This window comes from Oppia nitens, unplaced genomic scaffold, assembly GCF_028296485.1.
Source record: "Oppia nitens isolate AA-2021 unplaced genomic scaffold, nextdenovo-longstitch-racon4-pilon3 scaffold16_pilon_pilon_pilon, whole genome shotgun sequence".
NCBI lineage: Eukaryota > Metazoa > Arthropoda > Arachnida > Sarcoptiformes > Oppiidae > Oppia > Oppia nitens.
The window spans coordinates 1,136,401-1,163,966 of NW_026533195.1; the positions used below are offsets into that span (position 1 = coordinate 1,136,401).

Genomic DNA, 27,566 nt, shown 5'->3' on the forward strand with positions numbered 1-27,566 from the left:
TAAAAATATTATCTAAAAATTATTAAATTATTAAATATTATTGTATTTCATTACAATATAAGATTTATTACTGCATCTATAAAAATAATAGATAGAAAATAAAAATATTTATGATATATTTTAAAAATAAATTACTATTGTGTAATTTTATTACTGATTTAATATAACTATAAGATAAAAATAATAAAAATTATTTACAATTATAAAAGAAAAATCACAAGAATTTTTTATTATTATTTTATAATTTATATTACAATTATATAAACTTATACAAAAGTTATATAATATAAAAACTATTTTAATTAAAACTGTTTTATTAATATATGTTTACATTTTATTATTATATTTATTATTATATTAATTATATAGTTTTATTGTTTTAATTTTATTAAATGAGATAAAATTTATATATATAATAATTATTATAATTACAATCCTAATTATAATCATAATATAATTAATTTTATTAAATTAATTAAGAATAATAATTTTTTATAATACTAAAATAATTTTAATAAAAATAAAAAATTTTTTTAATAATTAGTATTACACTTCTTTGATAACAGCAGCCTATATTTAAATGAAAATGAATACAAAAAAATTATTTAATTAAAATTACAATTTTTTGATACAATTAAATAAATTACCCCAAAATCCCACATTTTTGTCGGCAATAGTGTTGTATGACTCCAACTATTAGATTTATAATCATAGACTTCAAATGTGTTCAAATCTTTAATTAATTAAAAATAAAATTAATAATAAATTTATAATTTAGTAAATTTTTAGTTATTAGTTATAAAATATAGAAAATTAAAAATTTTAAAAAATTTATCAATGTACTTTCTCCTCCAATAGCGTATAGTTTATCATTGTATTTCAATAATTCCATATAAACACGTGTTTCTTGCATTGGAGCTAGGATAATTTTTAGTAATTAATTAATTAAAGTTAATTAATAACTAATATTAAATTATAAGTGATATAGATAATAATACTTTTAATAAAAAAATTATATAATACTAAATAGATTTATAATTATATATATATAAATATTTTTATACCCATTTGTATCCATTTATCGCTAATTGAATCATAAATTTCACAGCTATTTAGCGCATTCCCTGTGTCGTCGCTGGCGTCCTGACCGCCGCATACATACAGTTTGTCCATAAATGATACTGAACCAAATGATGATCTAGGTAAGTTTTGAAAAAAAAAATTATTTAATTAAAAAAAAAACATATTATAAAATAACAAAAATACTTTCACCTTTCATTGATCATACTAGCTACAGGTGTCCACGATTTATTAGCTAGATCATATTTTTCAACAAAATTTGATGCCCTATTATCATCATTATTAACATTACCCCCAATTGAATACAAATAGCCCGAGTGTGCAACCAATTGGTGATAATGATGTTTTCGGGTCATTGATGGCAAAAATTTCCACTCATTTGATTCCTGTTTAAAATATTCGCATGAATTTGTTCCTTAAAAAAAAGAAATTTTCAAAAATTAAATATTATTAAATTATTAAAATTATTAATTATAATATTTTTCATCAATTACCTGTTTGTTCATCTGATATATAGCCACCGCAAACATATAGTGTATCATTTAGTACAGTAGCTCCTAAACCACTAATTAAAATAAATTTTTTTTAATATTAATTATTTATAAAAAATTATTATCATATTTGAAATTATTATAAATTATTTTGTAAATACTCTCGTCTAATATTTAACGATGAAATTTGTGTCCAAAGATTATCTCGGGTATCGTATGTTTCAACAAAATTGGTACTAATATCCTAAAAATAATCATAATTTTTAAAAAATAAGCAAGATTGATTTTTTAAAAACATAAAATAAAAATACATACATCACGGCCATCAATAGCAATACCGACCAGTATGTGAGTCACGTCAAAACGGGATAAGGCATCGAAATTTATTAGATTTTTTAAGCTCTGATCAGTTAGACTCAGGGACTCGAAACGTGTATTTATCGATTCAATTAGGGCTATCCGTGCACTACGTCGACTATGTTTATTATGTTGCAAGTATTTAGCTGAACCACCTAGTTCAATTTTTACTGAACCCGCCATAAAAGATAGCTGAAGGCTAGCATCGACATCTAGTTCATTGAATTTATCGTGCAATGTACTGGCCATTGAAAATTTCATATTTGTGTAGGCATTATCGTTTGATGATACTAGTGAGCCGGGTACCTTATTAGTAAATAAATTGATCCCGATAAAATTATCGGTACGTGCATAATAAAATTCGCCCAAATCAGCCACTCGTCCCAGTGATGGAGTTTTCAATGGAATAACACTTATTAAGTGTTTACTTGACTAAAAATTTTTTGTAAATAAATATAATTTAAAATTTATATAAAAAAATTAATAAAATAAAAATTATTTGTTTATATATATATACAGTTGTAATAATAAATATTATAACTTTTATTTATACAGTATACATGTTATACTAATTGATTAAATAATGTTAAATTACTTAAATTTAATGCTGTACAATAGTTAGTACAATATAATATAAAAATAATACTAGAATATTTTAACATTTTAATTTAATTGTTTTTTTGTTTGATAAACTAATTGATTGCGATTATTTTAAAAAAATAAAAAATTTATTTGATTATACTTAAATATATATATGTAATAAAATTGTGTAATAAATATAATTTTGTAATAATTTTATTTTAAATTGCATATATAGTAATAGAAAACATTAATTAGATAACAATAATTAAAATGGTTTATCTTTATAGTTTTGTTTTTCAAAATAAAGTTAATTGTAATAAATTTTTATAATGCTAGTGATTATAATGAATAATTATTTATAAATTTATATCTGTGTTAAAAAGTTAATATTAAAATACAAAGTAATAAAATTAAAAATATTAATTAATTTATAAAAACCAATTTAAACATATCTTAATGTTAAAATAAAATAATTAGTAAATTACTATATAATATAAATTATAAATTTTATAATAGTTATCAATAGATATCAAATAAATTATAAGATTAAAAGAGTCATATTTATAATTTTGTTATTATATCTATCTTATTAAAATGTTTCTATAAAAGATGAGTATTTTTTAAAAAAAACTAATAATTTTATTGTAATTTTTTCTTATTGTTTTATTAATGATTATTAAATATTAATTAAATATGAGGAATTATTTAACGCTTATAACTAAACTTTCTATATTAAATTATTTAATAATTTTTATGTTCACTGAAAGTATTCAACAACAAAATGTAAGCATTTTTAATGATTTTTGTTGAATACTATTATATATATATAAATGTATATATTATAATTAATTTTTTTAATTAGAAAACTAATACAAATAAATTTATTTATTTGTGCGGAGGTTTTAGTATTGATCAATATTCAGCAAAATGTATAAAATATGATGAAAATCAAGGCAATTGGCAATCAATTAAAAATATGAATTATCAACGTGGATATTTCAGTTTGGTAACTTATGATGAAAATCTTTATGCTATTGGAGGATTGAATGTAAGTAATGCAAAGATTTTGCAAATAATTATTTTATTGTAATTTATTTTTGTTAATAAAAAAAGAAAGCTCAGTCACAACAGTATAACAATGAATTAAGCTCAGTCGAAACATATGATCCAAAATCAACTAATTGGACATTATCTAAACCGTTAAATATTAAAAGATTGTAAATAAATATCAAATATTATAATAGTTTTTAATATATTTAATAAATTTATTTATAGAGCTATGAGTTCAACTGTTATTGAAAATAAAATTTATGTATGTGGTGGCTATAATAATGGAAAAGGTATAGTAAAATTAATTCTAAAACAAACATATATAACAAAATTCAATATAATATTCTCGGCGCTTTTCTTAAATATTTTTTAACCAATAGAAATTATTTATGTTAAAAGTATATTATAAAATAACATATGCGTGATATAATACACTATTTTATTTTATATTTTGATCAATTGATCACATTTATCTCGGAATGTTTGCAAACCACTAGGTCCAAATTAAAATCATATACTTTAGAATAATTGTATGTTTATAGATCTTAAAATTTAAAGCAAAAATTGAATTAAATTGTTCAAAAAATAAATTTTTTATCACAGATATATTAATAAATATATATTATAATATAATAATAATTTATATAAAATAATATCAATATTAAAAACAATATTTTACAATATATCTCAAGTATTTTTTTAGATAATCGAATTTCAATTAAATTACATTATCTTCAAATATTCGAAATAGATTTTAAAACTGCATTTAATAAATATTTAATATCAATAATTTATGCTAATTTTATCTGTGATTATTATTCATAAAATAATTTAAAAAATACCAATTTCAAAATATTTTTATTTAAATAAATTAATAATTTATGCTCTATAAATACTGCAGTTAGAATTTTATTCTTTTGGTTTTGGTTTTAGTTTGGACCTAGAGGTTTGCAAACATCCTGTGAAATAAAAGCACGTTATTTAAATTTATAAAAAAATAATGCATAATATCACGAATATGATACTTTATAATATACTTTTTAGATAAATAATTTATCATTATTGGTTAAATAATTTTTAGGGAATTCGTCGGGGACTAATATACTAAACGCCTTTTTACATTATATATAATATTTTCTATAGCTATTAAATCATGTGAAACGTTTTCATCAAAAACAAATTTATGGCAATTTATTAAACCAATGATTTTAGCAAGATATAATTTTCAACTAATAGCAAACAATGGTTTTATTTATGCTATCGGAGGATCTGGATTATATTCTTCAGTTGAAAGATATAGCTTAAAAACTAATCAATGGAATTTTATACAGAATACAAACTATCCAAGGTAAAAATTTATTTATTAAATTAAAGTACATTACAATATATATTTATTGTTTTTGTTTTATAATTTTTTATTTATTTTTTCTTATTTAAAAGAGATTCATTTGGTGCAACTGTATTTTTAAATACAATTTATATCTGTGGTGGTCTAAATAGTGAAAAAACTTGCGAAAAATATGATTCAGATAAAAATACATGGATAACTATTTGTAAATAAAATTAAATATAAAAAATTTATTTAAAACTACTATTCAAAATATTTGATTAAATAATAAAAAAATATTATTTTGTTTTTATAAGCATCATTTATCAATCCAAGGTATTTTTTTCAAATAATTGCTTTCAATTACAAAATATTTGCATTGGGATCAGAAAGACAAGATTACAGTAGTTCAGTTGAGATTTATGATTATAAATCTGATCAATGGTTTCTAACCGATTCACTACCATATGATGCCAACAATCATGCGGTATTTTATTATTTTTATTTAAATAATAAGTTTATTTTTAAATACTTTTTTCCAAATAATAAATAGGTTGCAGTTTTATAATTAGATATTTTTTAAATACATAATATTATAATAATATAATAATATTATATATATACAATTATTATTGTTTACAAACATTTTATTTAATTATTAATTCAATTCAAAATTATTAATTTAAATGTATTAAACTATATTTTTGTTAAATTTTTTAAATAATAAATTTAATATAAAATTATTTAAATAAATCAATAAATTTAGCTACATGATTTATTATTATTGTTTAATTAATTAATTATATGTTAAAAATTATTATTTTTTTTATACTTAATTTTTATCAATAAATACTCTATAAATTCAGAATTATTTAGTGATAAAATGTATGTTTGCGGCAGGAATGGCAATGCTAATAGCTGTGTGAAAACTTGTAAAGCAAATAACAAATTAAGTGACATCATGGATTAAGATTTTTATTTTGTTGTAATAAAAATTATAATATTAAACTGTCTTAATCAGCGACGGCGGATATTAATTACAATTATCTATTCATCACTAAGTTAAATTAAAAAATTACCAGATGGCAAAGTTGTAGATAATTTTATATTGAATAAAATTGTAATTTATTTTTAGTAAACAACTATTATAACTATGTATTTATTACTTTTTATCATTTTTTTTATTTAAATGTTCATAAAATAAATATTATGCATAAATTTAATATTTTTCTTTTAATAATTATTTTACAATTAAAATTATTAAGCTTTTTTTAATTATTTATAAAAATATTTTTTACCTTGGATAATTATTATTTTGAATTATTGTCCATGGACAAACAAATTGTTCAATAAATTAACATAGTAAATTTGTTAGCTTTTAAATATTTCATTTTAATTATTATGTATTAAATAGTATAATTAGAAATTAATATAAAAATTAATATTTAGATCATAATAAAATAAATTTCATTAGTTTTTATAGAAATTTTTTATAAACTATATATACTGTAACCGACTTGGTGGGTTGGTGAAACTGGGGGTCTGGGTTGTATGGATCACAATATATATGCGTCCTATACTAGTTGTTTACTATTACTATTACTATTACTATTACTATTACTATTACTATTACTATTACTATTACTATTACTATTACTATTACTATTACTATTACTATTACTATTACTATTACTATTACTATTACTATTACTATTACTATTACTATTACTATTACTATTACTATTACTATTACTATTACTATTACTATTACTATTACTATTACTATTACTATTACTATTACTATTACTATTACTATTACTATTACTATTACTATTACTATTACTATTACTATTACTATTACTATTACTATTACTATTACTATTACTATTACTATTACTATTACTATTACTATTACTATTACTATTACTATTACTATTACTATTACTATTACTATTACTATTACTATTACTATTACTATTACTATTACTATTACTATTACTATTACTATTACTATTACTATTACTATTACTATTACTATTACTATTACTATTACTATTACTATTACTATTACTATTACTATTACTATTACTATTACTATTAATTTCCTTACCTTCATATTTACAATAGTATCCATTATTAACATCATTTATTCCACTTCTACGACAATAGTAATGCATTTGTTTATCGCAACATTGTTCAATACATATGTGTTGTCCATCGGGACAATTATCAGCATAATGTTTGCTACCGTATGTATTATATCGACAACACCATATACTATTGGGACAATGATATTGTTTTCGATCAGGGTCACATCCTATTTATTTTTTTAAAAAATTATTTTAAAAATTATTTATTACGCTTGTTTTTTCAATATTATAATTCATTATTAAGTATAATTAATTAATTAAATAGATATATTATAAACATTTTAAATATAAACTTTTAAAATTATTTTATTATAAAATAATAAGTTATAGACTAAAAAATTAGTATTAATTGAGTTGTTAGTTTTTTAATTTCAATAATTACGACTAATTATTTAATTTTTTATCTTTATTATAAGTATTAAGTAAAACTATTTTATTATAATATTAATTTCAATACTTTAATTTACTTATAAAACAATAAAATAAAAATTAAACTTTTAAATAACAACATAATAAAATATTATCTAAAATTATTAAATGATAAAAATATTATGTATTTTATTGCAATATAAGTTTTATAACTAAATCTATAAAATAGATAGAAATAAAAATATTTATGACATGTTTTTAAAATTAAAAATACTATTGTTGTGTAATTTTATTACTGGTTTAATATAAATATAAGATAAAAATAATAAAAATTAATTACATTTATAAAATAAAAATTACGATAATTTTTTATTATTTCACAATTTATATTACAATATATATTGATAATATATTTATACAATTATATACACTTATACAAAAGTTATATAATATAAAAACTATTTTAATTAAATCTGTTTTTAATTAATATGTGTTAACATTTTATTATTATATTTTTTTAAATATATTAATTGTAATAGTTTTATTGTTTTAATTTTATTAAATTAGATAAAATTTATATATGTAATTATTATAATCATAATTATAATATAATTAATTTTATTAAATTAATAAAGCATAATTTTTTTTAAATGATATTAAAATAATTTTAATAAAAATAAAATTAGTATTACACTTCTTTGATAACTGTAGCCTATATTTAGATAAAACAAATAAATACAAAAAAAAACAATTTATTTAATTAATTTTAAAATTATTTGATAAAAATAATAACAAATTACCCCAAAATCCCACATTTTTGTCGGCAATAGTGTTGTATGACTCCAACTATTGGATTTGTAATCATAGACTTCAAATGTGTTCAAATCTTTCATTAAAAAAATTATAATTTAGTATTTTTTTTGTTATTTATAAAATATAGTAAAATTAAAAATTAAAAAAATTTAATCAATGTACTTTCTCCTCCAATAGCATAGAGTTTATCATTGTATTTCAATAGTTCCATATAAACACGTTTTTCTTGCATTGGAGCTAGGATAATTTTTTTGAATTAATTAATTAGTGTCAATTAATAATATTTAATATTAAAATTATAAGTGATTTATTATCATTATTATTAGATTTTAATTAAATAATTATTTTTGAAAAATATTTTTTTTTTAATTCACTAAAATAATTACCTATTTGTATCCATTTATCTGTAATTGAATCATACATTTCACAACTATTTAGTGGCGCCGACTCTGTATAGCCTTTACCGCCGCATATATACAGTTTGTCCATAAATGATACTGAACCAAACGATGATCTAGGTTAGTTTTGAAAAAAATATATTTAATAATTAATAAACTACATATAAATATTTTTTTAAAAATTATTAAGTTAAAACAAAAATTATTACACAGTTACCTTTCATTAATCATACTAGCTACTGGTGTCCACGATTTATTAGCTAGATCATATTTTTCGACAAAATTTATATAAAAAAAATGCCTGTTTTTTCATCTGATATATAGCCACCGCAAACATATAGTGTATTATTTTGGACAGTAGCTCCTAAACCACTAATTAAATAATGTTTTAAGTTTTTATTTTAAAAAATGTTTTAATTATTATAAAATTAATTTTTAAATACTCTCGTCTAATATTTAACGATGAAATTTGTTTCCAATGATTAGTTTGGGTATCATATGTTTCAACAAAATTGGTACTAATATCCTATAAATAATAATTTATATATTTTTTTAAAAATAAGCTAGATTGATTTTTAAAAAAAATAAAATAAGTAAAATACATACATCACGTCCACCAATAGCATAGATCATATTATTGAAATCAATTAGTTTTAAATGATGACGTTTTACTAACATTTTGCCATTTTCATTCAAAGTTGACCATGTTGATTTATGTAAGTCAAATTTATAACAATTAGCTTGATAATTTTGTCCATCATAGCCGCCACAAATATAAATACTAGCCAGGCTAGTTTCCAATTGCAAAACATTTGATTGTATTTGTCGGCCTTGTTTGAACAGGCTAATTTTTGGTTCCCAAAAATCATCATTATCCAATATTAATATCGATTGTTTAGCTTGATCAATTATTTCATAGTTAATTGAACAAAAAACAGTATGATCTGGATCGTTTTCTATTAGCTGTCTATACGCTGATATAGCATCTATATTATTTTGTTGTCGACTATTATTATAACTATTATCATGGTCATATGAATAAAATAAAATGTACATGGTATTATTTTCGAGTTCTAAGATTAATTTTTCTAGATTACTATGCTTATTTAATATACATTGCTTATTGTTGTCATTGGGTATATTAGCTATATAATCAACTAGTACCAGGTGATTTTTAAGTAGTTCAAATTTACCAAGCTTCAATTTCATTGACTCAACACTATAGCTATCGTTAACAGATTTCAATATTATTTCCTCCAATTTATCTACCGATTCATTTCCGGCCCTTATCTGAACCATCAAAGTACTCAACGCTCGGGTAGTCAACGATTTATATACAGAATAATTACCCAATAAATCAGTCAATTCTATGACTACCGAATCTCTAACATACGGTTCCTTTTTAGTGATATCTGTATACAAATCGTTCAATTGTTGTTCAATTTGCGACATATCGTCAAACAATTGGACACATCGTTGAACTATATGTTCGCCGATATCATGGATTAGTGCCGACTCTTGTATCTCTAGGTCAAGTAGTTTGCGTAAAACATTTACCGGTGTCAATACATAACCGATTTGTTTACCCCGACCCAAGTTACCCGATTTTAATTGACCAGGTGCCGATTTCATAAATATTAGGGCGTCCACAATGTTTTGCGGAACAATATCGGGTAGAATATCGCCAAACAATTCAAACGAATAGCGGGTTATATTCGATAGACTAGTGTCCGTATAGTTTATCGATGTATTACCCGATATACTTATCGATGATATATTACCCGATATATTTAACATTGTATTTGTTATATTGGCATATAAACTACCCTGTACAATTAGTTGATCATCATTGGATTGGTTACTATCTTCAACTTGCAACACTAGTTTACCGCCCCATTGAATACCGACCAATATGTGAGTCACATCAAAACGGGATAAGGCATCGAAATTGATCAGTGTTTTCAATCCCTGATCAGTTAAGCTCAGGGACTCGAAACGGGTATTTATCGATTCAATTAGGGCTACCCTGGCGCTACGTGCATTATGTTTACTATGTTGCAGATATTTACCAGAACCATCTAGTTGAATTTCGATTGATTTGCTTATATATGATAATTGTAGACCGTCATCGATATCTAGTTCATTGAATTTATCCAGCAATGTATTGGCCATTGAAAATTTCATACTGGTATAGGCATTATCGGTTGATGATACCAGTGAGCTGGGTACTTTATTTGAAAATAAATTGATCCCAATAAAATTATCGGTACGTGCATCATAAAATTCGCCCAATTCAGCCACCCGTCCCAGTGCAGCAGTTTTCAATGGACTAACACTTATTAATGGTTTACTTGACTAGAAATTTTTGTGGGTAAATAAATAATAAATATATGTTAAAAAAATTTATATAAAAAAATAAATAATTATTATTTTTTATATATATACAGTTGAATACCTTTTTTATTAATTGATTAAATATTGTTAAATTACTTAAATTTAATGTTGTACAATAGTTAATACAATATATTATTAAAATAATATTGATACTTAAATATTTTAACATTTTTCATATAATTGTGATTTTTTGTTTGTTTAATAAACTAATCACTAAGATTTAAAAAAAACAATACATTTTTTTTCTATAATAGTTTTTTTAATAAATTAATAAAATATTAAAAATAATTTGTTATACTTAAATACATATATGTAATAAAATAAAAAATTATGTAATAAGTTTAGTTTATTTTTTTGATTACTAATACAGTAGTAGAAAACATAAATTAATTAATTAACAATAATTAAAATTATTTTATTTATTATAGGTATTAAATAAAACCATTTTATTATTTTATTATAATATTAATTTCAATGCTTTAATTTACTTATAAAACACTAAAAAAAGTAAACTTTTTTTATAAACACCATAATAAAAATATTATCTAAAATTATTAAATGATTAAATATTCTAGTATTTCATTGCAATATAAGTTTTATTAAGGCATCTATAAAATAGATAGAAAATAAAAATATTTATGATATTTTTCAAATATAAAAAATACTATTGCTGTGTAATTTTATTACTGATAAAATAAATAAAACTATAAGATAAAAATAACTGCTATATAAAAAAATAATAACATTTAATTACATTTATAAATGAAAAATCACTATAATTTTTTTATTATTTCATAATTTATACTACAATATATTGATAATATATTTATACAATTATATAAATTTATACAAAAGTTATATACTGTAATATAAAAACTATTTTAATTAAAACTGTTTAAATAATTTGTGTTTACATTTTATTATTATATATTTTATATATATTAATTGTAAAAGTTTTATTGTTTTAATTTTATTAATTCTGTAAATTAATTAATTAAAATAATTTTTTTATAATATTAAAATAATTTTAATAAAAATCAAAATTTTTTTAATTAATTAGTACTACACTTCTTTGATAACAGCAGCCTATATTTAAATGAAAATAAATACAAAAAAAATATTTAATTAAAATTACAATTTTTTGATACAATTAAAAAAATTACCCCAAAATCCCACATTTTTGTCGGCAATAGTGTTGTATGACTCCAACTATTGGATTTGTAATCATAGACTTCAAATGTGTTCAAATCTTTCATTAATTAAAAATAAAATTAATAATAAATTTATTAATTATTAAAATTAAAAATTAAAAAAAATAATCAATGTACTTTCTCCTCCAATAGCATATAGTTTATCATTGTATTTCAATAGTTCCATATAAACACGTTTTTCTTGCATTGGAGCTAGGTTAATTTTTTGAATTAATTAATTTATTTATTAATTATAGTTAATTAATAATATTTGATATTAATCTAAGTAATAGAATAAAATATAAAAAATTTTAAAATATTATTTTCATTCAATAATTACCAATTTGTATCCATTTATCTGTAATTGAATCATACATTTCACAGCTATTTAGTGCCGCCGACTCTGTATAGCCTTTACCGCCGCATACATACAGTTTGTCCATAAATGATACTGAACCAAACGATGATCTAGGTGATTTTGAAAAAAATTACATAAACCTATTAAATTAAAATAAAATTATAACACTTACCTTTCATTGATCATACTAGCTACAGGTGTCCACGATTTATTAGCTAGATCATATTTTTCGACAAAATTTGACGGCCTATTATCATCATTATTAACATTACCCCCAATTGAATACAAATAGCCCGAGTGTGCAATCAATTGGTGATAATGATGTTTTCGGGACATTGATGGCAAAAATTTCCACTCATTTGATTCCTGTTGAAAATATTCGCATGAATTTGTTCCTTAAATAAAAGAAATTTTCAAAAATTAAATATTATTAAAATTATTAATTATAATATTTTTCATCAATAACCTGTTTGTTCATCTGATATATAGCCACCGCAAACATATAGTGTATCATTTAGTACAGTAGCTCCTAAACCACTAATTAAAATAATATTAATAAAATAAAATTATTATTATATTTGAAATTATTATAAATTATTTTGTAAATACTCTCGTCTAATATTTAACGATGAAATTTGTGTCCAAAGATTATCTCGGGTATCGTATGTTTCAACAAAATTGGTACTAATATCCTAAAGATAAATATTATATATTTTTTTATAAATAAGCAAGATTGATTTTTTTAAAAACATAAAATAAAAATACATACATCACGCCCACCAATAGCATACATAATATTATTGAAATCAATTAGTTTTAAATGATGACGTTTTATAGACATATTTTTGATTTCAATCAAATTTGACCATGTTGATTTATGTAAATCAAATTGATAGCATTTATCTTGATAATTTTGTCCATCATAACCGCCACATATATAAATTGAAGCCCTGCTAGTTTCCAATGGCAATACATTTGATTGTATTAGTCGGCCTTGTTTGTACAGGGCAATTTTTGCTTCCAAATAATCACCATGATCATCCAATTTTAATATCGATTGTTTAGCTTGATCAATTATTTCATAGTTAATTGAACAATAAACTCTACCAGGTTTATTATCTTTTATTAGCTGTTTATAGGCTGATATAGCATCTATATTATTTTGTTGTTGACTATTATTATTACCATGATCATATGAATAATATAAAATGTACAAGCTATTACCTTCGAATTCTAACATTAATTTTTCTAGATTACTATGCTTATTTAATATACATTGTTTATCGTTTTCAGTATTGATATTAGCTACATAATCGACTAGTACCAGGTGATTTAATAATTGTTCAAATTTACCAACCTTCAATTTCATTGACTCAACACTATAGCTATCGTTAACCGATTTAAATATGATTTCCTCTAATTTTTCTACCGTTTCATTTCCGGCACGTATTTGTACTAACAATGCACTCAACGCTCGGGTTGTCAACGATTTATATACAGAATAATTACCTAATAAATCAGTCAATTCTATAATTACATGATCTCTGACATACGGTTCCTGTTTAGTTAAATCTGTATACAAATCGTTCAATTGTTGTTCAATTTGCATCATATCGTCAAACAATTTGACACATCGTTTGACTATATGTTCGCCAATATCATGGATTAATGCCGACTCTTGTATCTCTAGGTCAAGTAGTTTGCGTAAAACATTTACCGGTGTCAATATATAGGATATTTGTTTACCCCGACCAAAGTTACCCGATTTTAATTGACCAGGTGCCGATTTCATAAATATAAGGGCGTCCACAATGTTTTGCGGTACAATATCGGGTAGAATATCGCCAAACAATCTAAACGAATAGCCGGTTATATTCGATAGACTAGTGTCCGTATAGTTTACCGATGCATCCCCGGATATTTGCAGTAACAGGGCTTTTATATTAACATTCATACTACCTTGTACATTTTTAATATCATCCTTAAACTGGTTACTATCTTCGACATCCAACACTAGTTTACCGCCCCATTGAATACCGACCAGTATGTGAGTCACGTCAAAACGGGATAAGGCATCAAAATTGATTAGATTTTTAAAGCCCCGATCAGTTAGACTAAGTGACTCGAATCGGGTATTAATGGATTCAATTAGGGTTACCCGTGCGCTACGTGCACTATGTTTATTATGTTGCAGATAGTTAGCTGAACCACCTAGTTCAACATCGACTAGACCGGCCCTAAATGATAATTGTAGTCTAGCGTCGACATCTAGTTCATTGAATTTATCTTGCAATGAATTGGCCATTGAAAATTTCATATCGGTACAAGCATTATCGGTTGATGATATTAGTGAGCTGGGTACTTTATCGGAAAATAAATTTATCTTGATAAAGTTATCGGTACGTGCATCATAAAATTCGCCCAATTCAGCCACCCGTCCCAGTGATGCAGTTGGATATGGATCAACATTTATTAATGAGTAACTTGACTAAAATTTTTGTAAAAAAATAAATATATGTTAAAATATATGTTAAAATATATGTTAAAATATATGTTAAAATATATGTTAAAATATATATTAAAATATATGTTAAAATTTATTTAAAAAATAATTGTATTTTCTACAGTATACCTTTTGTATTAATTGATTAAAAAATGTTAAATTACTTAAATTTAATGATGTACAATAGTTGGTAAAATATAATATAAATAGAATACTTGAATATTTTAACATTTTTCTTGTTAATTGTTTTTTGTTTTATTAAATATAAATTAATTACTATTATTAATTATAATAAATGATAAATTTAATTTGTTATACTTAAATATATATGTAATAAAATTACAAATTATGAAATAATTATATTTTTTTATTACTAATACACTAGTACAAATTAATTAATAATTTCTATCTTTATAGTTTTGTTTTTCCAAAATAATAATCAACAGTAATAAATTTTTAATAATACTTTAGATAATAAATGATAATATTTATTATTTATATTGTTGTATCTGTGTTAAAATATTAATATTAAAAACAAGGTAATAAAATTATAATATAAATTAAGCAAGTATAATCAATTAAAAATATTTCTCAATATTATAATAAATAATAATTCATTAAAAACTGATTTAAAATAGTTGTAAAATTTTTAATAATATTTTATACCAAATTAAGTTATCATATAATTAATTATTAAAATATTAAGTTTTTATAATTAAAATTTATTACATTAAAAATAATTATTTAATATTAGTTTTATTAATATTAATGAAATATAATTATAAAAAAATACTTATCATATTATATAATAAAATTATAAATAATTTTAGATTATTAACTTTTCCATAAAAGCAGCTAATTTTTTAAAAATAAATATGTATAATTTTTAAAAAAAATTAATTAAAAATAAAAATTATAACATATTATAAATTAAATATAATGAATAATCTAAAACTTATCAAATTATTTATTTATTTAACAATTTTTGTGTTCACTGAATGTATTGAACAACAAAATGTAAAAAAAAACATTTGAATGATTTAATATTAAATAATTTATATATATATATAAAATTTTAATTAAAATTAAAAAACAAAATAAATTATTTTTTTTACTTTAATTAGAAAACTAATACAAATAAATATATTTATTTGTGCGGTGGACTAATTGATGGTAAATATACAGATAAATGTATAAAATTTGATGAAAATCCAGGAAATTGGAAAACAATTAATCCTATGCGTTATCAACGTAAATATTTAAGCTTGGTTAGTTATGATGAAAAACTTTATGCTATTGGAGGTTATAATGTAAGTAAAAAATTTATTTTTGTAAATAACTTTTAATAGTAAATAGTAATTTAACTTGTTAATTTTGTAAAAAAAAGTCAACTGGTGAATTAAGCTCGGTTGAAACATTTAAATCAAACAATCTTGATTCAGATAAGTGGCAACCATCAAAACCGTTAAATATTAAAAGATAGTAAAAATAAATATTTTTATATTTTAATAATTTTTTTAAAAATTAATTAATAAATAATAAATTATCTAATTAATTAATTATTAATAGTTCTATGGGTTCAACTGTTATTGATAATAAAATTTATGTATGTGGTGGTGTAAATAATGGAAAAGGTATTATAATTTACAATTTTTAATTAATTATTTTTAAAAATATAAATGTAAAAATTTATAAAGCTTTAAATAGTTAAAAATTATTTATCAAATAGTTATTAAATCATGCGAAATATTTTCATCGAAAACAAATTCATGGCAATTTACTAGACCAATGATGTTAGCTAGATCAAATTTTCAACTAATAGCAAACAATGGTTTTATTTATGCTATTGGAGGATCTGGAACACTTTATTCAGTTGAACGATATAGTATAAAAACTAAGCAATGGTCATTTATACCGAATACAAATTATCCAAGGTAAGTTAATTATTTATTTATTTTAATTAAAATACATTGCCGTTTTTGTTATATAAATTTATAATTAATTTTCCTTACTTAAAAAAAGAGATTCATTTGGTGCAACTGTATTTTTAAATAATATATATATCTGTGGCGGTTCATCAAGTGAAAAAATTTGCGAAAAATATGATACAGATAGAAATACATGGATAACTATTTGTATTATTTAAAAAATATAATTTAAATAATACTTGATTAATTAATAAAAATAATAATTACTTTTTTGTGTTTTTTTTCCTGTAAGCATCATTTATCAATCCAAGATATTATTTTCAAATAATTACTTTCAATGATAAAATATTTGCATTGGGATCACATCAATCAAGTAAACTTATTTTATTTTATTATTTTATTAATTTTTAAATTTTATTTTTAAACAATACTAATTTTTATATTATTATTATTTATATTTAAACAAATAGCTTACAGTAGTTCGGTTGAGATTTATGATTATAAATCTGATCAATGGTTTCTATCTGATTCACTACCTTCTGCTGTCTATGATCATGCGGTATATTGATTTTTTAATTATTTTTTTTAAAATTATTAATTATTACAATTTTAATCATTTTTATTCAACATTTCTACATGATAAATAGGTTGCAGTTTTATAATATTTTTTATAATATTTTTTATAATATATTATTGTTTTACAAACATTTTATTTATTTATTCACTAAAATATAATGTATTAATTTGTATATCAAATATACAGTTTTTTGAATAAATAAACAATATAAAATTATTTAATTCTAATAATAAATTAAATGATTTTTTATTATTGTATAATTAATTGTTAAAGTTTACATAAAAAATTAAAATGTTTTATTAAAAAAAAAACAAATTCAACCTGTCATTTTCAATGTCATCATATATGTTAAGCTTGTTTAATTATTTGTTTTAATTTACATTCACACAAATTAATGATTAATTTTTATTTAATTTTCTGTGAGTAGACCTATATCATCATTTGGTTCAGTATCATTTATGGACAAATTTTATGTAATAACATATTCTGTAATAAAATTTACACAAATATATTATTTTAATTTTATATTAATATAATGTCTAAAAAACATTTAATAAATATTTTAATTATTTAATTGATTAATATTTTATAATATATTTGTTCAAAGTTTATATTTAATTGATAAACTGTAATAAACTTATATTGCTATTAAATACATTAAAATTTTATCATTTAATTTTTTTATAATTTTATATATTATTATTATGTTATTGTTTAATAATTTATTGTTTTAAAAGATAATTAAAATATTAAAATAAAATTATCATATATTAATAAAATATTTTTTTATATTATAATAATAAATATAAAGGTGAAATAAGTATAGTTTTAATTGTTATTAAAAAAAATATTACAGAATTTTTAATATTCTTTTATGTTATTTAAAATTATTTTAAAAAGTTTATATTAATGTTTTTTATATATGATATATATATATATATTTGTTTAATATAATTATTAATAATAATCTTTAATATAACATGGTTGTCACCACACCTAATTAATTGCCTGTAAAATTACAAAGTATAAACTTTACTATTTTCTTCATTAAAAATCATTATAATTTCAATAAATTTGTAAAAACAATTTGTTAAATACATTAAATAATAAAAATAAATGTATAAATTAATCTATAAACAAATTACAACTTAAAAAAATATTAAAATGTAATGTAATAATTAATATTTTTTTATATATATTAGTTCAAAATTTATATTTTATATACATAAACCAAAAAACTTATTGAAATGAAAATCGTAAAAATTAATCATTTAATTTATAAATTTGTTTATAACTATTATATAATTAAAATTTTCTAACATAATAAAATGGTATTTATTTTAAATTATAATTTTGATGGATACAAATAGACACACAACGAATGTAATGTTATCGATAAGTAAATGATGTTTAACTAAATACTAGTTTTAATGACTTATATTAGACAACAATTTCAAATAATTAATAATAATTAACTATAATTAAAATAATAATATTATTTTTCATTGCAGTACAACTAATATTAATTATATTATATTCAACTGCATTTTAAGTATAATTTTATAGGGAATAGAAAAAAATGTTTTTAACTTTTTAATAGTAAGATATATATAAAGTAAATAAATATCTATTTTACAAAATTTAAAAAAAAAACAAAAAAAAATAATTATATAATGTCATTTCATCAATTCATTTCAATCATTTATAAAACAGCAACCTATATGTTAAACAATAAAGAATAAAATGTGTTAATTAAACAAAATATATATATTTAATAATAAACTTTTAACTATTTTTTTTTAAATTATATATAGTAAAAAACACTATACCGCATGTGCATAAACATTATATGGAAGTGAATCCGATTGAAACCATTGATCAGATTTATCGTCATATATCTCGACTGAACTTCCGTAAGCTATTTGTTATAAACAATATAATTATATTTTTAAAATTTTTATTTATATATGTTATATATAATAATAATTTTACATTTTTCATATGATCCTAATGCAAATATTTTACCGTTAAATGTAATTAATTGAAAATGGTATCTTGGATTATTTAAAGATGCTAAATTATTTTTTTTAGTTTATTGTTGAAAATTAATTAGTTTTTAAAAAAATTGATTTAAATAAAAATTCATATTTACAAATAGTTTTCCATAAATTTTTAAATGAATCATATTTTTCACAATTATTATGGTGAGTATCACCGCCACAGATAAATATATTGTTTAAAAATAATGTTGCACCAAATAAATTTCTTTTATAAAAATTAAAAATTTTAATAGACAAAAAATAAATATTAATTATAAAATATAAAAAGCCAATAAATTTAAAAAGTTAATTTACCTTGGATAATTTGTATTCTGAATTAATGACCATTTGTTTGTTTTTAGACTATATCTTTCAACTGAATTTGTTGATACAGTTCCTCCAATAGCGTATAAAAAATCATTATTTGCTATTAACTGAAATTTTGCCCTAGCAACAATCATTGGTTCAGAAAAATGCCATGAATTTGTTGTTAATGAAAATATTTCACATGAGCTTGTAGCTTTTGTAGATATTTAGAGTATAATTTTAATTTTATTAATAAATAAATTTAAAATTAATTTAACTTAATAAAAATATTTAATTTATTAATTATTATATAAATTATTATTAAATTATTATTTAATTATTATTAAATTATTATTTAATTATTATTAAATTATTATTAAATTATTATTAAATTATTATAAATTACCTTTATCATTATTTAAACCACCGCATACATAAATTTTATCATCAATAACTGCTGCACCCATTGCACTAGTTTGAAATTAAATATTTACATTAATATAATTATAAATTATAATTTTATGTTAATAATAAAATTACTCTCTCTTAATATTCAATGACTTTGTTTGTTGCCAATTATTTACTAAAGGATCGTAGATTTCAACAGATTTTAATTCACCAGATGACTAATTTTTAAAAATTAAATAAATATTTAAATAATTAATTAAAAATAATTATATTTATAAAACTTACATTCCATCCGCCAATTGCATAGAGTTTACTATGATAGGTTAACAAACTAAAATATGCACGCTTATAAAACAAACTTTTAATTGGTTGCCAATCGCCTCTATTTTCATCATATTTTATACATTTTGCTGAATAATCATTTATACTATAACCGCCACATAAATATATACTATCATTTTCATTGGTAAGCTATCGATAAAATTTTAATAATAATTTAATTAATAAAAATACTGTATATAAAAATTTTATAAATTTATTTACAAAAATCATACATTTGTTTTATTGGTTTCAATACTTTTAGTAGATAAACAAATAGTTAAATAAATAACTATTAGACACTTAATAATTATTAAACAATTCATTGTTTTTATTAATAAAATATTTTGATTACTGTACTTAAAATAATTAAAATCTAGTAAAACTATTTATTCTAAACTATTTTTTTGTAGTTTTTATAGAAAAAAATATTTATTAATTTTAGGAGTTTTATTTCTAGTTTTAATAATTTATAATATAATAATTTATTATAATTTATTGGTGCAAATAAATAATTACTAATTTTTTATTGTATTTTATTTTTTCAGTTATCTAGTTAAATTTAGATTATTAAGTTATATATTAATTTAAACATTATTAAAATTCATGCTAATCATGATTTATTACTATTTTACATGTTTAAGTTGAACAACAATATTATAAATAAAATTAATTTTTTAACAAAAAGTGTAATAAAATTATAAATTATTAAATTATTGGTATTATTAAAATGTAAAAATTATTATAATGTAATAAATATTTTAATTAACTTATCTAATATCTATTAAAGATATTTTATCTATATAGAAATAAAATTTTATTTTAATGAAATACATAAAAAATTATAATATTTTATAAAGTTTATATTAGTTATACTATATAATAAATATAATTTTTAAAGATTATTTATATATTTTCGATATTATTAAAAATAATATAAATAACCTTAATACATATTAATAAAAATTTTTATTTATAAATGGCGCTATAAAATGCCTGAACAATACAATATAAACTCAACTCTAGTCATGTTGGGTATTAAATAATCCTATTAAAAAATTACCAATCTACCTTTGTTGTTGAACATAACTTTCATAATGTTTTTGATATTTTTTAATTCCACATTGACTCAACTTGTATATTAAATTGAATAAATGTATCTAGTAAAATTAAAATAGTTATTAGTATTTTTACAAATTTACTAGTACTAATAATTAACTTCATTTTGAAAATTTTTTTATATTTGTTATTTTCAATAAAGTTTATTAATTTAAAATGGCGTCCAATATTTTATTTATTATTTTATAAAGTTTAGTTGTAATAATTATTAAATAAAAATGTCATTAATCATTATTAATATTATTTTGACTAGTAATTTTTAGTAATTTAAGTTATTTAAATAAATATAATTTTTAAATAATTAAAAAAATGTATACATTTACAGTACAAATAATTTTTTAATTGAATAATTTATTTAAAAATAAATTACTTAGTTGGTTTACTAATACTTTTCAAATCATTCGACACTTTCTCATGAGTAACTCCTAATTAAAAATTTTGCAAATAAAATATAACAATTAAATAAAATAAAATATATATATATAAATATCTACCCATAAAAAATTAGAAAAATAAATATTTTTAAAAAATATATAAAATTTTAATTAAAATTAAAAAACACTGAAAAATATATTATTTTATTATTTTTATATAGAAAACTAATACAAATAAATATATTTATTTATGCGGTGGACTAATTGATGGTAAATATACATCAAAATGTATAAAATTTGATGAAAATCTAAGCAATTGGCAATCAAACAACTTATCAACGTAAATATTTAAGCTTGGTTACATATGATGAAAAACTTTATGCTATTGGAGGTTACAATGTAAGTAAAAAAATTATTTATTAATTTTTTTAAATAATTTTTTATAGTAAATTTTATTTTTTTTAATTTTTAAAAAGTCAACTGGTGAATTATGCTCTGTTGAAACATTTAAATCAAACAATCTTGATTCAGATAAATGGCTACCATCAAAACCGTTAAATATTAAAAGATAGTAAAAATAAATATTTTTATATTTTAATAATTTTTCAAATAAATTAATTAATAATTAATAATTATCAAATTAATTTATAATCAATAGTTCTATGGGTTCAACTGTTATTGATAATAAAATTTATGTATGCGGTGGTGTAAATAATGGAAAAGGTATAATTTTCTAATTTTAAATTAATTATTTATAAAACGTAAAAAAACTAAAATCATACATAAATATAAATTTTTTATTTAATAGTTATTAAATCTTGCGAAATATTTTCATCGAAAACAAATTCATGGCAATTTACTAGACCAATGATGTCAGCTAGATACAATTATCAACTAATAGCAAAAAATGGTTTTATTTATGCTATTGGAGGCACTGGAGCATTTTATTCAGTTGAAAGATATAGTATAAAAACTAAGCAATGGTCTTTTATACCGAATACAAATTATCCAAGGTAAAATTAAATTATTTATTTTATTATGTTTTAAAATAAATCAATTTTTACTTATATAAAAAAGAGATTCATTTGGTGCAACTGTATTTTTAAATAATGTATATATATATGTGGCGGATCAAATAGTGAAAAAAGTTGCGAAAAATATGATACAGATAAAAATATATGGATAACAATTTGTATTATTTAAAAAATATAATTTAATTAATATTTGATTAAATAATAAAAATAATAATTAATTTTTTTCTCTAAGCATCATTTATCAATCCAAGATATTATTTTCAAATAATTACTTTCAATGATAAAATATTTGCATTGGGTTCACATCAATCAAGTAAATTTTATTTTTTAAATTTAATTTTTAAACAAGATTAATTTTTTAATAAGTAATTTATATTTAAATAATAGCTTATAGTAGTTCGGTTGAGATTTATGATCATAAATCTGATCAATGGTTTCTATCTGATTCACTACCATATGCTGTTTATGATCATGCGGTATATTGTTTTTTTAATTATTTATTTATTTAAAAATTTTTAATTATTTCTATTTTATTTTTAAATCATTTTTTTAAATACATTTATACATAATTAGGTTGCAGTTTTATAATATTATTTATAAATAAATTATTTTTGTTAACAAACATTGTATTTATTTATTAACTATTAATTCTAATAATAAATTTAATGATTATTTTATTATTGTATAATTATTTTATTAATTTAAACTCAATGCTATTTGTGGCGTAAATAAAAATTACTTATTAAAATTAAAACAATAATTTTCTATTTTACCTAGTTTATTATTTATAATTAAACTTATTTAAAGTCGTCAATTTAAAGTTTAATTTAAGTTTAGACTTTTATTCATAAATTTTATTTATAAATATGTTAATTTTAGATTTATATTTAAACTATTTCATTTTTTAAGTATTAATCATTGTTATAATATAATTAATAATTTTATATTTCTATGGAATTTATTTAATTTAATTGTTTCGATATTATACCTAATAATTTGATCTAACATTTGATAAGTATGTTTAATTTTATTTAAATTTAGTTTTATTTAATAATATTTTTTTTATTTAAATTTTAAAAGTTAAAATACAGTTATTAGAAACAAAATGTTATTGACACAGAAACGATATATTTATTATAAAACAAGTCAATCAAATGATACAACCGATCCGTACAAATAGACCGTACATCGGGTGTAATATCATAAGTATTTTACAAAACGGAAACCTATTATTTGTGTATAAATTAGTTAATAAATAAAATTAAAATTAATTATTTTGTAGTAATCAATAATTTATTCAAAAAAAATTATCTTTTATTATTATAATAGAAATTATACCGCATGTCCATAAACATTATATGGCAAAGAATCCGATTGAAACCATTCATCAGATTTATGGTCATAGATCTCAACAGAATTTCCAGAAGCTATAGTTTAAAATAAATCAATTATAAAAATTATTGAATTTTTTTAATATTATAGTTTATTTTACTTGAATCTCTAGATCCTAATGCAAATATTTTATTGCTGAATGCAATTAATTGGAAATAATTTCTTGGATTATTAAGTGATGCTTGAAATTTAAATTATAAAATTTAAAATAATTATTTGAGTTATTTTTTTAAGAATTTAAATTTACCAATTGTTTTCCATGTATTTTTATCTGAATCATATTTCTCACAGATTTTTTCACTTCCAGAACCGCCACATATATAAAGATTGTTTAAGAATAATGTTGCTCCAAAAAAATTTCTGTTAAATTTTAAAATATATTAAATTTAAATTTAATTAATTTAGTATTATTTAATATTTTAATTTACCTTGGATAATTTGTATTCTGAATAATTGTCCATTGATTAGTTTTTAAACAATATCGTTCTACTGAATTATCTGATCCAGTTCCTCCAATAGCGTAAATAAAACCATTATTAGCTATTAATTGAAAATTATATCTTGCTGTTTTCATTGGTTCAATGAATTGCCAAGAATTTGTTTTCGATGAATACATTTCACATGATTTAACTAAATAGAATTTTATATATTTACAAAAATTTGAGTTTTAAATATTTTTTAAAAATCTTTAATTAAATTAATTATACCTCTTCCATTATTATAACCACCACATACATAAATTTTATTATCAATAACAGTTGAACCCAAACCACTATATAGAAGTTAATATATAAACTAATTATTAAATATATGAAAATTATAATTCAATATTAAAAATTATTATATTTACTATCTTTTAATATTTAACGGTTTAGACAAGTGCCAGGTATTTGAATTTGGATCATAGGTTTCAACAGAGCTTAGTACAGTTGACTTTAATTGACAAATAAAAGTTATTTATAATGATATTAACTTAATAAAATTTTTACTTACATTATCACCTCCAATAGCATATAATTTATTATCATAAGTTACCAGGTTAAAATTCCTACGTTGAAAAATCATATCTTTAATTGGTTGCCAATTGCCTTTATTTTCATCATATTTTATACATTTTGCTAAATAGCCGCTATTATAACCGCCACATAAATAAATAAATTTATTTATACTACGAATCTGTTGAGAAAAAATAAATAAATTATTAAATTAATAAAAAAAATAACTATTTATAACAAACATACAAATGTTTTATTTTGTTGAATACTTTCAGATGACAAACAAATTTTAAGATAAATTACTATAAAATACATTATAACAATTAAATGATTCATTTTTATTTAATTATCATTTAATGTTGAATAAATAAATAAAAATAAATAATTAAAAAATTGTGAAAGCTTAATTGCGCATTTTATAGAAATAAAAAATATTTACAATTATATCAAATAAAAGATTAATAGTAATAAAAAGTTATTAAATGTTTATACTTATGTAATATTTATTATTATTTATAATTATACATTGATTATTTTAATACTAAAATTAAATCTATATATATACAGCTTTTATAATTTAAAAAAAATTTTAATTGAGTTTTTTATTGTTTTATTATTATATTTTATATGATACTTGTTACTTAACATTATTATTGCTTACAATTTTATTTTTTTATTATTTTATTTTTTTATTATTTTATTCTTTTATTATTATATCATTATATTATTTTATTATAATAATTTTTGTACTAATAATTACACTAAATAATAATTATCATTTATAAAAATTTATTAATATATTAAACTAAACTATAAAGATAAAACATTTAACTACTTTTATTTTGCTACTTTATAATACTTAAAACAAGTCAATAAAACAAAATTATAACATTATTTATAATTTTATTATAAATATATATATTTAAATATAACAAACTAAATTTATTATTATAAAATACAGATAAAATTAATTTACATTATTAAACTAAACTATTAAATTAAAAATGTTAAAATATAATAGTATAATATTTATATTATATATTAACTATTGTCTACATCGCTAAATCAAGGTAATCTAACATTATTTAATCAATTAACACAACAGGTATACTTTATATTTACAATTTAATTTTACATTTTATATAATATATTTTAATATATATATTTTTACAAAATTTTAGTCAAGTAAACCATTAATAAGTGTTAGTCCATTGAAAACTGCTGCACTGGGACGGGTGGCTGAATTGGGCGAATTTTATGATGCACGTACCGATAATTTTATCGGTATCAATTTATTTTCAGATAAAGTACCCGGTTCACTGGTATCATCAACCGATAATGCCTATACAAATATGAAATTTACCATGGCCAATATATTGTATGATAAATTCTATAAACTAGATGTAGATGCTAGTCTAAAATTGTCATTTATGGCCGGTTTAGTCACAATTGAACTAGGTGGTTCAGCTAAATATATCTGCAACATAGTAAATCAATTGCACGTAGCGCACGGGTAGCCCTAATTGAATCCATTGATACCCGTTTCGAGTCTCTGAGCTTAACTGATCAAGGGATTGAAAACGCTAATCAATTTCGATGCCTTATCACGTTTTGACTTGACTCACATACTGGTCGGGGATTCAATGGGGGCGGTAAACTAGCGTTTAACTTGGATGATAATGTTGACTATAAAAATGTACAAGGTAGTTTGTATGTTAATATCAATGCCGTATTGTTGCATATATACGATGATGAATCTGTTATGAACATAACGGACACCAATTATTCAAATATAACCGGCTATTCGTTGTTTGAATTGTTTGGCGGTATACTACCCGATATTGAACCGCGCAAAACATAGAGAGCCCTAATATTTATGAAATCTGCACCTGGTCAATTGAAATCGGGTAATCTAGGTCGAGGTAAACAACTAGGATATGTATTGACACCGGTAAATGTTTTACGCAAATTACATGATCTTGAGATACAAGAATCGGCACTAATCCATGATATC

The 27,566-nt window shown here is 19.9% G+C and overlaps 5 protein-coding genes and 1 long non-coding RNA gene across 6 annotated transcripts; 2 read left to right on the forward strand and 4 right to left on the reverse strand.

The window, feature by feature from the left end:
* Positions 1 to 540: 540 nt before the first annotated feature.
* On the reverse strand, positions 541 to 7,148 carry LOC128965100 (kelch-like protein 4). Its single transcript, XM_054311752.1, has 9 exons — positions 6,998 to 7,148; positions 1,887 to 2,360; positions 1,733 to 1,815; positions 1,575 to 1,645; positions 1,273 to 1,495; positions 1,065 to 1,198; positions 844 to 918; positions 648 to 733; positions 541 to 570 (listed from the first exon to the last, which is right to left on the reverse strand). The coding sequence occupies exons 1-9, from the start codon at positions 7,031 to 7,033 to the stop codon at positions 547 to 549; spliced, it is 1,206 nt and encodes a 401-aa protein (XP_054167727.1). The 5' UTR covers positions 7,034 to 7,148; the 3' UTR covers positions 541 to 546.
* On the forward strand, positions 3,259 to 5,505 carry LOC128965102 (kelch-like protein 28). The gene is made up of 8 exons (XM_054311753.1): positions 3,259 to 3,293; positions 3,373 to 3,558; positions 3,624 to 3,727; positions 3,786 to 3,850; positions 4,704 to 4,908; positions 5,001 to 5,113; positions 5,205 to 5,374; positions 5,441 to 5,505. The coding sequence occupies exons 1-8, from the start codon at positions 3,264 to 3,266 to the stop codon at positions 5,453 to 5,455; spliced, it is 888 nt and encodes a 295-aa protein (XP_054167728.1). The 5' UTR covers positions 3,259 to 3,263; the 3' UTR covers positions 5,456 to 5,505.
* A 946-nt stretch (positions 7,149 to 8,094) lies between the features above and the next one.
* LOC128965243 (kelch-like protein 7) lies at positions 8,095 to 8,890 on the reverse strand. The gene is made up of 5 exons (XM_054311894.1): positions 8,835 to 8,890; positions 8,606 to 8,733; positions 8,382 to 8,456; positions 8,207 to 8,292; positions 8,095 to 8,118 (listed from the first exon to the last, which is right to left on the reverse strand). The coding sequence occupies exons 1-5, from the start codon at positions 8,846 to 8,848 to the stop codon at positions 8,095 to 8,097; spliced, it is 327 nt and encodes a 108-aa protein (XP_054167869.1). The 5' UTR covers positions 8,849 to 8,890.
* A 33-nt stretch (positions 8,891 to 8,923) lies between these two features.
* Positions 8,924 to 9,334, reverse strand: LOC128965158 (uncharacterized). The gene is made up of 3 exons (XR_008484684.1): positions 9,224 to 9,334; positions 9,061 to 9,143; positions 8,924 to 8,989 (listed from the first exon to the last, which is right to left on the reverse strand). It is a non-coding gene; the product is annotated as an uncharacterized LOC128965158 (long non-coding RNA).
* Positions 9,335 to 12,073: 2,739 nt separating this feature from the next.
* On the reverse strand, positions 12,074 to 15,308 carry LOC128965244 (uncharacterized). The gene is made up of 9 exons (XM_054311895.1): positions 15,192 to 15,308; positions 13,329 to 15,047; positions 13,169 to 13,251; positions 13,026 to 13,096; positions 12,732 to 12,954; positions 12,542 to 12,669; positions 12,340 to 12,414; positions 12,175 to 12,260; positions 12,074 to 12,097 (listed from the first exon to the last, which is right to left on the reverse strand). The coding sequence occupies exons 1-9, from the start codon at positions 15,291 to 15,293 to the stop codon at positions 12,074 to 12,076; spliced, it is 2,511 nt and encodes an 836-aa protein (XP_054167870.1). The 5' UTR covers positions 15,294 to 15,308.
* A 729-nt stretch (positions 15,309 to 16,037) lies between these two features.
* On the forward strand, positions 16,038 to 27,413 carry LOC128965245 (kelch-like protein 18). Its single transcript, XM_054311896.1, has 10 exons — positions 16,038 to 16,079; positions 16,187 to 16,372; positions 16,450 to 16,544; positions 16,632 to 16,696; positions 16,792 to 16,996; positions 17,085 to 17,197; positions 17,283 to 17,363; positions 17,461 to 17,549; positions 26,734 to 27,010; positions 27,256 to 27,413. Exons 2-10 carry the CDS (start codon positions 16,301 to 16,303, stop codon positions 27,411 to 27,413), a joined length of 1,155 nt encoding a protein of 384 aa, XP_054167871.1. The 5' UTR covers positions 16,038 to 16,079; positions 16,187 to 16,300.
* Positions 27,414 to 27,566: the final 153 nt, after the last annotated feature.